Raw genomic sequence first — 16157 nt, forward strand, 5'->3', positions numbered from 1 at the left:
TAGTTTAAAGCAGGCAACAATTTTGAGATTTCATCTCCGCTGTGACAAAATTCGTGCATGACCTAGGCAATATCGTTGTGAAGAGTAAAAATAAATTTAAACCAAGTAAAGTTATATATCAGACGAAGATGCACATCAAGAGTATTTGGTCAATCAAAACGACAATCTTTAAAAGGATGTGTACATACTTTAAGCTCATATTTTATAGCAGGTAAAGTAATAGTAACTTGTTACTATACTGTTGGATAAGTGGTTCCACATAGAACTATCTGTAGCTATTAACTAATAGCGTTCATTTCTGACTTCCTCATCCGGAAAAAGTACCTTTAACGTTGGACATATTTCGCCCAAAATATCATATCTGTATAATACTATAGCTATGTTTGCCTAAGAACTATCTGCCGCTGCTGTTGTTTTTGTTGTTTCTGATAATGTTTCATCAATAGTTGCGCATATAGGAGCTCATTCAAGTGTCTGGTACACCAGGAAGGCACCAATGGCTGCAATCTTGGTACCCAACGTCGTCCTTCTCTCCTAGATCGGTCATGTTTGGCTTCCTGTATACCGATGGATGTCCATCACTTGCGGAAATCTGACATTACGGTAACATTTAAATAGTCTACTGGTGTCTTCATCCACTTTATCACATCCTCTAGCATTCCCATTATTGGCGGATACAGAGAAGGCGACAAATCTTTCTCATCCTGAAGTGGCTCGGTGTCACTATCACATTTTCCACCAGCATACCACTCACCTCCACTGCAAAACAAACAAACACCAAAAGAAAACTTGGTCACTTTCTGAATCGTTTCCTTGAATTTTTTTGATAACCGAGAAATATCTGAGGATCAGCTAACGCACAGTTTGAAACTTGTTGGATAATGGACATGTCTCTCTATCATAATCCGTCAGGCGCGTATTTACGTTACTCCCTCCATCCCAATTTGTATGACACTCTTTCCTTTTTAGTCAATCCCAAAAAGGATGACACCTTTCTATATTTAGTAACAATTTAACTTTAGATTTACCTTTTTACCCTTAATGAAATGATTTTTAGCTACACAAATTTCTTTGATTTGTTGTAGACCACAACTTTCAAAAGTCTTTCTTTATTTCTTAAACTCCGTGCCCGGCAAACACCCTCATATAAAATGGGACGGAGGGAGTACTAATTATGGTGCACGTGAACCCACGGTCTGTCTGTCAAACTAGGTATTTTATGTACATATTTCTTAGAATTGATCAGCAATTATATGTTAGCCCCCATGCTACAAAAGGCTGCTTATTTACCCTGAGAGGATCGAGGGATCAATCCCCTTAATGCTTACTTTTTTCACCATTCTTTAGTGGTGCACTCATATTCTAGAAATCCTAGATCCGCCTCCGAATCCGCACATCACGTGTATTGCTAGAACCAAGAGGGCTTCCTTGAATGTGATCAAGAGTTGAAGGTAAATTAGGGAACACATTTGAATTACCTGAAATGAGAGACTGAATAGCCTCTAAAGAAAACATCAGTCTTGAGAGGATCTACATTGGTCTCAATCCATCTTGCCCATGTTGTCATTGCCTTACGAAATGCCTCAACAACGTTAAGTTCACCATAAACATGGCTACCTTCTTGATAGTAACCCTTCCTAAAAGTTTGTGAATACATATAATAAATTAGCTCGCTACAACAAAGATCAAAATAAATATCTTCTTCTATTTCTCTCTGGCTATGTAGGAAAGCATGATGAACTTAGGCAAAAGACCGGAGGTACCCTTCAGATGTTTTCTCATGAGTCCACCAGTGCCCTGTGTTAAAGACAAGAACATCAGCTCCTTTGTATTTGTCACATGACCTTTCTACCAGATCTAATCTGAGTGTTTCTTTAGTTGATCCATTCCGTCTGCCATTTCCCATTCTTGAACGAGAAACGTAGAACGTACAAACTCTACTGAACAATTATAATCCTGCACAAACATATGACAAGGGATCAACACATTGTTTCAATTATGGTATGGCCTTAATTAAATCAGAGTCAGTATATTTGTTTCATTTCATTTTTCAAAAGTCTTATTACTCGTATAGTGAAACAACAAGAACCAAGGAAATTTTTGACATATAATGCAAGACATCTTATTTGTTAATGGCAGCTTGCTCCTTTGGCCTAATAGACTTTTTTAATCCAGCAATTTAGATGCATCATATACAAGTCTTGGAGAAGAACCTACAATGATGTACCATTACCTCCGTCTTCATTGTTTTGTTAGACTGTTAATTTCCAAAACTTTGCTTCCAGCAATGCAGATGCACCATCTAGAACAGATACATCCACCAGTCCTTTCACCTCCTTTTACTAAGATGCAACAACATTTTGTTGAATAAATCTGACGTTATTTGTGGGACGAGTAGACAAGTGAAATGATGAAACTTACCGCAAATATAAAAGAATAAGCACCCTCTTTCTTGAAATCTTCTCTTCCAGATACTTCAAAAACTCTGCTCTTGTCTTCAACAGAATTTCTAAGCAGACAAACCATTGATTCCACATATTCCTGTTCAGAGAGTCACCCACGAGACTAATCGCTTTCCTCTCAAAAGTTCCAACATTTCTTTGCCATCCAACCTGAAAAGTAAGGTAGTACTATTTTACAAAAAAGAACATCACCAGAACTAAGCGTAACAATGCATAAAAATAAGAATTGAAAAGGACAGGCAGGTGCACTAAGCTCCTGATTTAGGCAGGTCCAGGAACCTAATCGCCATATTGAGTCGATTGTACGTAGATTATCTTGCATTTTAAAGATATTGCTTTCCACAGCTTCGGAATCCTATCGTACGTACGTAGTATTTTGGGGCAAGATTTGTCGACTCAACTTGTAAGTAGGTTTGGGTCTAGGGTTGTAGTGGTTTTACAGCTTAACTTGTTCCAAATTGATATTTACTTTGTATTACTTCCAATAGCGTCGACCTATTATATATATATGCATATTGTAATTTAGCAAATAATTATTTACATTCACATATACAAGAAAATGTGTTTGCAAAACGGTGATGTATTTCCACCATTGGAATCTAAGACCTTCAAATCACAGTGCAAAAACTAAAGATTTCGCCAAGGCAGAGCCGCGATTCGAAGCTTAGGCAATCTAGATTCTAATCTTTCTATGACAAATACAGGGTTTGAATCAAAGCTATTGCAGTCGGCCAAACCTGTAGTCGACACTCTAGCTACGCCCCAGCCTTCGAGCCTAGTAATGCATATGCAATAAATATCAAAAGTAGCCAATTACCTTGGAATGTTACAGTGCTTAGGCTGCCATCTAAATTTCTCATAGCCATTATCAGGCCTTCCATTGTGATAACAATCAAATGGCTCATCAATAAAAGGACAAGAACCAGGTTCATACAAAGGGTTAGCATCATCTTTCACCCACATCCCATCATAAATATCACAATGACTCATCACTTCCCACCATGGCTCATTCTTTTGATGATTTTCACTTGATGTCTCATTTTTCACGGACTCCACCTGTGGGATTACACTAGACATGTTGTTGTTGTTGTTTGTCTCATTTTTCACAGAATTTGTTACCGTTTCTGTCTCTTCCTCTTCTCTTTTACTACTAGATTTACCTTCATTCCTTGAGAACTGATCATTCTTCAAGGAACTCTGTAAACCCTTTTCACCATTTTCAGAATCATTCATTTGGCTAGGTGAAATAGCAAAAGCATTTTGAGAAATAGAAGAATCATTAAATGGGAGATAGTAAACAGTTGAGTTTTGATTATTGTTTGAGGAAAAAATAGTGAGAGAAAATGTGGAAAACTGGGACCTCTTATTAAGGACTTTCTTGAAAGAATGGTTAATGGAAGGATTATTAAAGACAACAATAAAGATAGCACATGTAACAAATAAAAAAGTGAAAACATAAGCCAATAACAACAACATGGATTTTTGAGTCTTGAATGTTGGTGTCCTAATTGATGTTGGAGTTCGCAATGAAGGTGAAAATAGACTTTTCTTTAACTCTGACATTCGAGGGCTATTATTTTCCCTAATCCGTAATGGTGGTGGTGGAAATGAATTTTGTTTCTTGTTGTTGGCAATGATGGTGGTGAATCTGCCATTCTTTTGTTGATCAGACAATAATTGCAGAGATAAATATAGAAAGTTTGTAAGATCTAATTGCGTGCAAACTCTGTAAAAGAATCTGAGGGAAGAGTTGGAATACCAAAAAGGGATTAATTTGCATATATATTTTGAGATTTAAAAGGTAGGGTATGAGCTATATATAGGTACTAGATAGGGCTGATTTATCAAATACGTGCTCCACCTTTTACGCTATGGAGTCAAAATGTCAATTTGATCATTTCTTTATGTTCTTTTTTCCCAACAAATATAGTTTTGAACTAAACTTAGAAATTATAATAATAGGATTTTCCAGCATATATTTCGTCATGGCTCTGTGCAATAAGGGAATATGGCGTATTTTTGAAAATTATTTTTGTAGGGATATTTACACAAAGAGCCGATCGGCTTCACTGTTTACTTTCCTAACCACTGTACATAAATTATCCACGATTAATTACATATTAAGCTCTGATATCAAGCTAATACAATGAGCCTTCTTTTTAAGAAAACTGAACTAACATCAATGTAGGTTGATGTGTCACTTCTCAAATTATTAAATTGATAATGAATAATTTAATAAGTTATAGATATTTATTTAGCTATATAAATCACCTTTATTAATGGTAAAATGAAAAGTTTAAGCACTAAATTATTTTAAATATAAAAAGGAATACATCACTTATATTGAGATTTGACAAAGAGGAGTATTATTTATAATCACTTAAGATTATAAATCAATTTAAGGAAATGTCCTCTTTTACATGTTATTTTGACTTGTTAGCTTATCAATATAAGAGTTTAACTTTTATGAAAGTTTAAAATGTAATAGTTGCAAGCAGGCATAATAATATCTAATTTTATATATAAAAAGCTATTCAGAGTCAAGACATGCAATCAATTATTTATTTAATTAAATATTAACTAATAGAAAAACAATATGGTTGGTCAAAATTTGGTCAAATATTCATTGAAATGGCGCCTAATTATATATGGTAGGAACTGTAAACAATGCAATAGGGTTATTTTGATGTTTGGTTATTATAAATTCTCACCACTGCTTCACAATCTTCCCTAACCGCAAAAATTCGTTTTACTATATTTGTAGCTATTACCCATTTTGTGGTTAATATGAGAATGTATTGATTTTTAGTAAGGATTTAAGCTATATAAATTGATAGCATAAAAGATTTTATACTATTAAGGAAAGTTTGATTGCGAGATAAGTTATGCATGAATTAATTAGGCCAAACCCATCGACAACCGTCAAAATTTTTCGCCCGAATGTACCAACTAAGAGCCCTTTTGGATTGGCTTATAAGTTGGTCAAACCATCTTATAAGCTATTTTTAAATTATTTGGGTATTTGGTAAAATAGAAAACAGCTTAAGTTAAGTTAAAAAATGCTTAAAATAAGCCAAAAACCAAGAAGTTGCTCAACCCTTTTTTTTTTTTTTTTGGCTTAAAAGCCATTTTAGTTTGACCAACAATTTTACCCTTTTATTTCTTATATTTTCTGTTAATTCTAATACTACTCTTACTTCTAAAAACCCTTTAAGCACTTTTATCCAAACACATAACTGCTTATTTATAAAATAACTTTCAGCACTTATGCTTAAAAGCCACTTTTTTCAGCTAATTCAAACGGGATCTAAATCTTGTTTCACTTAGACACATTAGGTAGGCGCCAACTGTGCCATTTATACATTTTTAATCGACTTAGTTAAATATATGAGTGTGTAATACACTCGCAATTGACGTGGCAAAGTAGCCAATTAACTATTACATGTGGCATTAAATCGAATTGATACTTAAAAATGAATTAGAGAAAAAAAAAAGAAAAATATTTTTCTAAAAAAAAAAATATATATATATATATTTTCTAAACAAACTCCACATATTTTTTGCTTAAAATGAACAGCTTTTACTTGCCGAAAAAAATTTCAGTGAACTTTTCTTAAAATTTTCAGGCCGGTTTTCTTTTTTAGGTTGAAATTTTTAGATTTATTTTTCTATTTTAAGCTGAAATTTTCAGATCTCTTTCTTTTTTCTTTTTTTTTTTTTTTAGGCTGAAATTCTTAAAAAAGGGAAGGGGTCAGTGGGGAAAAAGATGAGGTGTGTGGGGTTTTCATGCAACCACTAACTCCAAAAAATATTTTGGTGTTGTTTGTTTTGGGTTTCAATATAAGCAAAGTGTGTTGTGCTGACCAACCTTTTTTCCTTTATTATCTCTCTCTAGATCGATGAGAAAACGAAACAAACACAATAGAATACTAATTAAGTGTTCTTTTAAAAAATCACGAGAATATTGCTTGCAGGAAGAAGATCAAGTGGAGAGGGTTGCCGGAGAAGAAGACGAACGGGGTTGGGTGATTTTTTTCTTTTTTTTGGCTGATTTTTTTTTTAAAACCTAAAATTCATTTTTCATTATATACAATGTTCTCAGAGAATGGTGGCGGTCTACATTTTTTTCGATGGAGCAAGATAGCATGGTGGAAGGTTTGTTAATGATACAATATTAAGTGGAGAAGAAAGAGAAAAAAAAATAAAGATGAAAAAGTAGTAGGAGGGGGAGGAAATAAAAAGAATTAAAAAAATAAAAAAAATCCTTTTAGCCTTCCAACGTGCTTGTTTTGTGTAAAAATCAAGCAACTTGCCAATTCAACGAAAAATATCTAAATGGCACAGTCGGGCCTTATCTTAGGTGCCTAAATGGAACATGATTTAGTTGAGATGTCTGAGTGAAAAATTTGACGACCACAAAGGACTGTCGATAGGGGCGACCACGTTGTTGCAAGAGGGTTGTGTTGAACCCACTTCATCCGAGAAAATATTATTTTTTACATATTAACTTGGCTGTCAAAATAAAATATTAGATACATCTAAAAGAAATGAACCCACTTAAAGCAAGCAGACGTAGTGCAGCGGTGCAAGTGGGTTCAAACTGCACTTTAGGGTGGTTGTGTGTTGGATTCCTATTGTAGTATTTTCGATAACGTAATTTCCCTCTGTTTGTGAAATTACTTTTAGTATGCTTGTACGTACTCCATTACTTTACTTATGGATGTCTTAATAAGATTAGTAATTCGTAAATATTTTATTTGTGATTCTAATAAGTTGAGAAATCTTATATTTAGTTATTGTGTTTCGTTAGTCTAATAGGTTTTTTCATTAAAAAATAAAATAAGAAAAGGTCAAGCTACTTCTTGTTTCAAAATTTGTTATTCATTATTATTATTTTAATTTTGTGCTTTAATTTGTTAAATTTTGTGATTAATCAAACACAATATTATTAAATTATAAATTTCAGAATTGAACGCTTAAAATAAAATATCAAATTGAAGATGCATAATGACTGAAACTTAATGAATTTTTAAACATATTAGAATTTTATGAAAAAATTTCTAAAGGATATTATATACATGGTTTATTAAATTATTTATGTATTTAGAGAATCTATGCATTGAAAAACCATTTAAACTAATAATTCCGCTTAAGAAGTTTATAACTTGTAACATGCATTTTTCTTTTTTAAAAAGTGGTGTCATATCTATGTCGCTTTGTTGAACTATTAAAAGTATAGGCATAACCTAAAAGTTACATTGATTAATTTTTTTTCCACAAAAAAAAAAAAACATTTATTATTATTTATTTTTTTGACAAAATAAAAATAAAAATTACATTGGTATTAGACCACATTGAAAACCAAATATGATTATTAGAATGAAAATTAGAAGCACAATTAGTGTCTTAATTGTGCTCTTTTATAGTGTTTAAGGTCGTTGTTAGTATTAACTATTCCTTCAATTTTGTCACTGTTGAACTCGCTTGTTCGAATTTCTGGGTCCGCCACTAGTTGGCGATAGGTTTGACCAATTAATAATGCAGAATTTGTTATGCATAAATTGTTTCTTCTTAGATATTTGATTTGTCGCATTAAAAATTATACTCCTGCAGTTCCAAATTATATGGCGATGTTTGAGTCAGCACGTGTTTAAGAATTTTCAAACATGTGGTTACCAGCGTGCACAAAATTATTCGTGAGCATTGTCAACATTTAACAAAGTGAAAAAAATGAATAAATCAATATAAACAGCATCATATTTTAGAAACAAAACAATTCAAGTACACTGCTATAACTTTGCTCGCTAGTTTTCATTTTTAAAACGTATTCATAATAGACATGTTTAATCTCAAAAAATTTCAAATTGCAGAAGAGAATGAGTAACTTTCGAAATCAGATTTTGAGTTTGCTTTAATAACCTAATTTCACAATGGCTTTAAATAATTTATTGGCAGTAATATACATGGATTGATACGGCTCAATTGGTTTAGCTCTAATTTTCTAGTTAATTAGAAATCATAATCGAGACTCGAGAATTGAAAAAGTAATAAGTAGGGGTGTGCATATTTTGGGTAAAATCGATAACCCGAACTAAAAAAATAGTTATTGATTTATTGGTATTGGGTTATTAATCTAACGGTTGTGTACCGATTTAGGATTTTTTTTATTACCTTATTATCGATTTTGTAGCGGTTTAAGATTTTTTATTAACCGGTTAACTGATATTACGATAATAATTATTAAATTACAGTTTAACACGAATCAAACGATGCTTCCCTGCTCCCCGTTCTCAATGTTCAAACTGTAGTATTCTTTCAATGTTCACATTTTACTGAATGTAGTATTACCTATTTTCGCTAATTGCACAAACAAATTTGTCAGTCAATGTAGCTCGGAAAATGTTTATTCAGTAAGAAGTATACTTGTTGGTAACTTTTGGTGCTTGGTTTGAAATTTTTTTGTGTAACTCTTAAACCGATAACCGAATTGTTAACCACTAATAACCAATTACCCGATATCCGGTATCTTAACGGTTCTGTAACAGATTAGCGTATCAACTACACCGATAACCGCGGTAACCTTCAAAACCTAACAGACCGATAACCAGCTCTGGTTATAAGCAAATTAGAGAGGTTCGCCGAATCACCAAATTTCCTTGATGTCTTCTTTCCACACGGTCTACTACTATCCTTGTGATGGAATTTTTCAAATGCAGTATATCGGTATCTTCTTGGTTATTTATCCAATTCTCTTCTTCTTTTCATTGGTTTCTTGCCTCCTCTTTCTCCATTTCCTCTATCTAAAATAAGCCATTTGTTCTCTTTTGGGACTGGAGTGGACTAATCACTTTAGAATAGAACCTCACATAAATGCAAACATACATGACATACGCTCATTTTAAGACTCCCACTGCTACATGCGAACAGTTCTACATACGATTTAACACTCATTTCCCATAATCAAATTTACAGGCATTACTTTTAGATGTACCATCTTCATTTTATTGGCCTTTGATTCTTGCTGACACAGATTTGTCTCGTCACCTTTCGTTTCGTATTAGCTGTTTCGTTAGTTTCGCGAACAGTTCTATTCAGAATGAATGATTTAACATTCCCTTTTCAAAATCATTTCCCATAAATCAAACTTCAAACGTACAAAAGCATCAGAACATTCAGTATTGTGATTTACTTGAACATGATCATTTTGTACATGTTCATCAAATTTTATGCCTCGTAAGTTAAATTCGTTTAACCAGACAACAGTAAATCCTACAACCGTCCCACACCAATGTAGACAATTAACAGTCACCGTGTTACAATGACTAGTAGCTCGACCTGAAATGAGCTGGAAGCAACCCTTGCATAACTGTGGAACTATGTATGACTTGACACCCCAAGCCCTATAGATGTAGTATCCTGTAAGAAAGTTTAGAGCTTCCATTACAACTACTATACCGCATGTTCAAACCAACAAATAAAGAGGACAGAGAACGGCCGCACTCGTCGGCTAATCAAAGTCAAAGCAGCCAGCTCCTTTGAACGGGTCACCACTAGAACCATTGGTTCTTCATTATCTAATATTGTGGCCACCTCTAAAGTTACCCGGTTTGGTTCCAAAATCAGTCATTCATTCAGCAGAGCTACAACCAGAGCACGCATTTGTTCACTCGGGAAGGGCTTTACATTTTAAATGGCTTCTAACCCATTGACTTGGTAGCAGACGTTTCAAACGATGGTTGTGTCCTAGACCCAGCTGTTCAAAGACAATATGACTTGAGAGAGCAAATAATTTTTGCAATTACAATCACTATACAACATGCCGGCACTTAAGCAAATATGCCAGAGTAACATCCTCCTCTCTTTCAAAGTAAAAGAGCTATAATTATGGACTTTTCACCCTGACTACTCCGAAAAACAGTTTAACTTCAAGTGGTAGCTAGTAGAACCCCAATATAAGGTATGAGCTAACAACTAACAGATCTACAGTGGCAAGCCTAATGAATCACAAGCAACACAGCAAAACCAGAACTCAGAAGAGTAATCACAAGGCAGAAAAGTAAACCCTGGATATGGATTCCATGTATAGCTAATCAGAGCATAGCTTCATAAGTTACCACAGTCTTGCATCTAAGTTCATGTGGAGAGTGTGTGTTTTACTTTTACATGTACGGAAATAACAAAGCAATGAGACCAGCCTGGAGTTGGATCAAAATTACTCACCCGGAAGATGAGTACAGTTAAACTGACGGACAGCAGGTGCAGAAAAGACCGACTAAGATCCCACTGCTTATAAGCGAGGACACAAATACTAAAGGTTAACTTTTTTGCGGACAAAATACTAAGGCTAATTTGCTACCCTGATACTTGACTTCCCTGCCCCACTCGGTGAAAACCTGCCACCAGTCTAGTAGCTGTATATACAAAGCTGAAACAATTGAATCAGAAAACAAGCTAGATGCAGTATCTGAGCAAAGAGAAAAATACAAAAGCATGCGCCTTGGCTCTTATGTAAATAAGAAGTACTACAATTTATGAAAGCCAGACCTGTGCTTAAGCAATTCTAAAAGCAGATACTTGAAATGATAGGTGCAATGGTACATGAAGTAAAACTGAATCCAGAAGCTAAAACATGAAGCAACTTTTTAGCATATTTATAGTGATAGAAGCTGAAAAAGAGCAGCTTTTCTCCCAAGCACTTTTGGAACCTTGGTAAAGCCCAACTTGTTACTCTAATATTGGCAAAAGTACTTTTCAAATTGATTATCCAAAAACAAACTGCTACTCTCCAAAAGTGCTTTTTCGAGAAGTGCTTTTGACAAAAAACACTTTCCAAAATAAGCAGATTTTGAAAGCTTGGCTAAACAGATAAAACAAACAAGCAACACACCCAGTATAGTCCCCACAAGATGGGGAGGGTGGGGTGTACGCAGACCTTACCCTTACCTTTATGGCTAGCGAGGCTGTTTCTGATAGACCCTTGACTCAGAAAATCGTTTTTCAGAACCGGTTTGAAAGAAATCCAAGAAACAAAAGCTATGAACAACAGTAGTAATACAATTGAAGAAAGGGATAGTGCTAGCATAATAGTAATTATACTGGTAAGGAAACGGATAGGTACTCCAGACTAGACCCTGCTCTACCTCAGGGAAGAGAGAAAATGCTTGGGTAAACAGGTCTCATCACAAAATTCCTACTACCCCAAAAACTCATGTTCTGTAAACAGTTGTAATTTACAAAAAGAAAGTTGTAATTTACAAAAAGAAAGACTAAAGATTTATCTTAGAGCTTCTCTGACTCTTATACCATACCGTCCAGAATTTTCATTTAATCCATAAATACGCAGAATCATCATGTACCAATGCTGGTGACGTCAAAACTAGATTATCTTTAACATGGAAGATTAAATGAATACAGTTGTATTGAATGCTTAAAACCCAAGAATTGATGACATTACCAAGAAGACGTCATGTACATGCCATACAAAAAGGCTTCACCGACTTTTACATAGATTTTCAAACCAATTGAATCATGTCAAACACGAGACTCAAACATGTGAGGTGAGAATTATCACTCATTGCTTGTTTATCATTGAAAAAAAAAAAAAAAGGTATCCTACATTTTTTTTAAAAAGAGCATAATTCTTCAATGAATTAATATCGTGAAATAAAACGATATAAAAGTTTTATAAAAGTTGGAAGAAACTCCTTCACGACACTGCATTGCTTAACATGTTAATGTTGAAACAGAGCAGAGGATCACCTCTATCTCTAACAGACTTGTATGAACACGTAATTAATCCACGTGTTGCTCTCAACTGTGAAAATAAAAGCCGAACACCCCCCACCGCTCACAAGGAAAATAGCAACAATCAACTCACCGTATTTCCTAGTACTAGCACTGATATACCAGCCACCAAGCAGACCCAATAGTTCACTTGGGCCTTTTGACCTCTGTATCTGTTCAGCAGAATGCCATTCTTCAAAGCTTTCCCTAAGAGTTATCACTTTCTTCGACTGGTTAGATAGGTACTGCAAACAAGTGGTGTTAGATAAAAATCATTTTTGGGCATTACGGCATACTAATTTCTCATCCATCCAACGTGTGATTTTGTAAATTTCAGAATCCGTCTCTTCATTTGAAGATAAATTTGCTCCCAAGGAAATGACAAGAGATCCTTTGAAATTTTAACAGGTCAAGTCTTAAATGGCACATCCCACAATAATGACTTTGTCGCTATGCTGCATTCAGTTTTTGTCGCTAGTAGCCTTTTTTCCGAAGTCTGAAATCCTTTAGCAAGTGTACCTATCAATTATTTTCCCCATATTTACATATAAAAGGTTTATTTTTGCCTAAATCTCTCCTCTTAAAGTTAGCTTCACGACAAGTTCCGTGAATCACCAAATCAAAATTTCCAGATAGGTCTTCAACAGCACATCCCACAATAATGACTAATTCTATGCCGCACTCAGTTTTTGTCGCTAGCAGCATCTGTTCCAAAGTCTGAAATCCTTTAGCAAGTGTACCTATCATTTTTTTTCCCGTGTTTACATATGAAAAGGGTCTACTTTTGCCAAACTCTGTCCTCTTAAAGTTAGCTTCACGACAAGTTTCGTAAATCACCAAATCAAGATTTCCAGATAGAACTTGACACTAGATTCCATTACCATAAAAGGCTTCAATATCCTATAAACCTGAGAATTATTAACGACCCAAAACCTTTATTTCACTATATGTGAGTGTATGTACATAATAATGCTCTAGTTAACTCTATTGAATGGCTCAAAAACTCCACATATGAACTTAAAGATTTAATAATATAAACATTAACTAAAGAGTAACATAACATGTATCCTATACTTACAGCATAAAGTTCAAATCATTTTTCGACAAAATCAAAAGACATTAACTTCTCAATATACTGATCACTTATAGATAAAATCATACCCGAAAAAGAGAAATATATACATGGCTATTTGTACATAAGAATGCTCTAGTTAACTCTATTGAATGCATAAAAAACACCACATATATAGTAATACGAACATCAACTAAAGAATAACATAACATGTATCCCTATACTTCGGCATAAAGTTCAAATCTTTTTTGGAAAAATCAAAAGACATTGACTTCTCAAAAGATACTGATCCCATTAAAGATAAAATCATACCCAAAAAAGATGCTGCATTCAGTTTTTGTAGCTAGTAGCCTTTTTTCCGAAGTTTGAAATCCTTTAGCAAGTGTACCTATCATTTTCTTTTCCGTGTTAGCATATAAAAGGTCTATGTTTCCCAAAAGTCTCTCCCCTTAAAGTTAGCTTCACGACAAGTTACGTAAATCACCAAATCCAAAAGTCACTCCCCTTAAGTTAGCTTCACGACAAGTTTCGTAAATCACCAAATCAAAATATCCAGAATAGGAATTTACACTAGATTCTATTGCCATAAAAGGATTCAATATCCTATAGACCTGAGAGTTATTAACAAACCAACACCTTTATTTCACTATATGTGGGTGTATGTACATAACAATGCTCTAGTTAACTGCCACCAGAAAAGTTTCATTGTTCACAACTAATATGTGAGTGTAAGTACAAAACAATGCTCTAGTTAACTGCCACCAGAAGAGTTTCATTGTTCACAACTAATGTCAGTCCCAACACCCTGGAGGTATATTCTCAGGATCTCTATTGAATGCATAAAAATTCCACACATGAACTTTTTTTTATTATAACTGTGGTGTCCGTGACAGCTTGCGCGGACCTCGACCCAATTCACGGGATACTGTCACCTCCCGCCCGACAGTGCCGGGTAACTGTTTGTCACCAATGTTAGGACAGATGGAAGAAATCACCTAGTCTTTTGTCCCTGCTGGGACACATATGAACATCAACTAAACAGTAACATAGCATGTACCCTATACTTCAGCATAAAGTTAAAATCTTTTTTGGCAAAATCAAAAAGAAATTAACTTCTCAAAAGATACGGATCTCATTATAGATAAAACCATAACCAAAAAAAGATAAATATTTACATGTCTATATATGCTTCTCTGGGATCTCTATTGGAAAAAAAAGGGGCAGCCTAGTGCACAAAGTGTCCCGCGTTAGCAGCGTCCGAGGAAGGGCCGCACACTCTTGGGTGTAAATGTAGACAGCCTAACCTAATGCAAGCATTAGTTACGGCTTCCACGGCTCTAACCCCGTGACCTATAAGTCATGCGGAGGCAACTCTATTGAATGCATCAAGAACTGCACATATGAACTTAAGATATAATATGAACATCAACTAAAGAGTAACATAACATGTATCCTATACATATCTATATATAGATAAATATTTACATGTCTATATATGCTTCTCCATTAAACTTCATGCATCAACCATCAACATATCACCATCTTCATCTCGCATTTCCTCCGGAACACTTTCGTTAACCTCATCATCATCCTCACCAACTTCACTTGAAGAAGGCACGAAAGCCGGTGGTGTTGTTGTTGATACAAAAACGACACCATTAACCAGAAATTCTTCATAATCAAATTCACTTAATTCACTAATCAATCCAGCTGAAGTAAAAAATTCTTCCGAATCCTTTTCGAATTCGTCCACCTCTTCTCTCGGCAACTCATACCGACAAAGTGGACAAGTATTATTCTTCTTAAGCCAAGGAACAATACAGTGTTTATGAAAAAAATGGTTACAAGGCAATTCACTCACTTCCTTATTAACCTCCAATTCCTCCAAACAAATCGAACAGCTCTTCAACGGTTCCTTAATCTTCACAGTCGGTAATAAATCAATAAACGATTTCAGCGTCGGAGAAGAAAATCCAGTTGAGTTAAACTCAAACTCGAGATCATCAGAATCAGTCCACTCTGTATCAGATTCAGATTCATAAAAAACAAAAGAATTAGTGGTGGAAGGCGTAAAATTGGGATTAATAGAAGGTTCAGATTGAGGTGAAGGAGGGGTTGTAATGGGAGTGGCAATGGTGTAATTTGGAAGGAGGTGGCGGTGGAAGCAACGTGGGCAACGGAATGAGGAGGAGGAGGAGGAGCTAACGGCGGTTGTGTTGGCGGTCGTGGTGATGTGGAAAGCGTCGTTGCAGTTATAGCAACGGTATGAACGCCGGTTTGGGGTGGAGGAAAGGGTGGCGGTGGTGGCTTCCGTCAATGACATGACGGTATATTTTGTGTACCTCTAGTCGTTTTCTCGAGGTGCTCTAGTGTAACTTTTCTTATTTTTTCGTTATTTTGGATTTAAGTTATATACACAGGCCGACCAAGGAATATTTCGGACACTTTCATATTTTGGTTTTTGCACAACCCTTCTCCCCCGATGCCCCCTCAGAAAATGTTACATTTTCTTTTTTGGCTTTTAACACCGCCAAGCACCCTCACCCCTCTCCCCTCCCCCGCGCCCACGGAATTTTTTGTTTTACTTATTTTTGTTTATTTTTATAAAAAAATTATAAAAATGGGAACTTTATGTGGTTAAATTTTGTGTGGGGTGCGTGATGGGTGGAGGGTGGAGGGTGGATGGTGTGCATGGGTGGGTGGGGTTGGTGGGGGTATTTTCCATAAAATATTTTCTACTAATTAATCGAATATGAGAAAATAAGTAAAAAAATTACTTAACTTCCATGAAAATATTTTTCTCCATATCGAACACATCTTAATTGATTATAGTAAGTTAT

General features: G+C 34.9%; 1 protein-coding gene and 1 pseudogene across 1 annotated transcript; both read right to left on the minus strand.

The window, feature by feature from the left end:
• Positions 1-377: 377 nt before the first annotated feature.
• On the minus strand, positions 378-4303 carry LOC132041813 (protein trichome birefringence-like 4; annotated as a pseudogene).
• Positions 4304-14693: 10390 nt separating this feature from the next.
• Positions 14694-15800, minus strand: LOC132041812 (E3 ubiquitin-protein ligase RDUF2-like). Its single transcript, XM_059432505.1, has one exon. It carries the CDS (start codon positions 15638-15640, stop codon positions 14831-14833), a length of 810 nt encoding a protein of 269 aa, XP_059288488.1. The 5' UTR covers positions 15641-15800; the 3' UTR covers positions 14694-14830.
• Positions 15801-16157: the final 357 nt, after the last annotated feature.

Source organism: Lycium ferocissimum, unplaced genomic scaffold (assembly GCF_029784015.1).
Source record: "Lycium ferocissimum isolate CSIRO_LF1 unplaced genomic scaffold, AGI_CSIRO_Lferr_CH_V1 ctg11782, whole genome shotgun sequence".
Taxonomy (NCBI): Eukaryota; Viridiplantae; Streptophyta; class Magnoliopsida; order Solanales; family Solanaceae; genus Lycium; species Lycium ferocissimum.

What these genes read in the sequence shown, in the direction of transcription:
- LOC132041812 (XM_059432505.1), bottom strand. Translation starts at nt 15,640, where the DNA reads ATGTCATTGACGGAAGCCACCACCGCCACCCTTTCCTCCACCCCAAAC.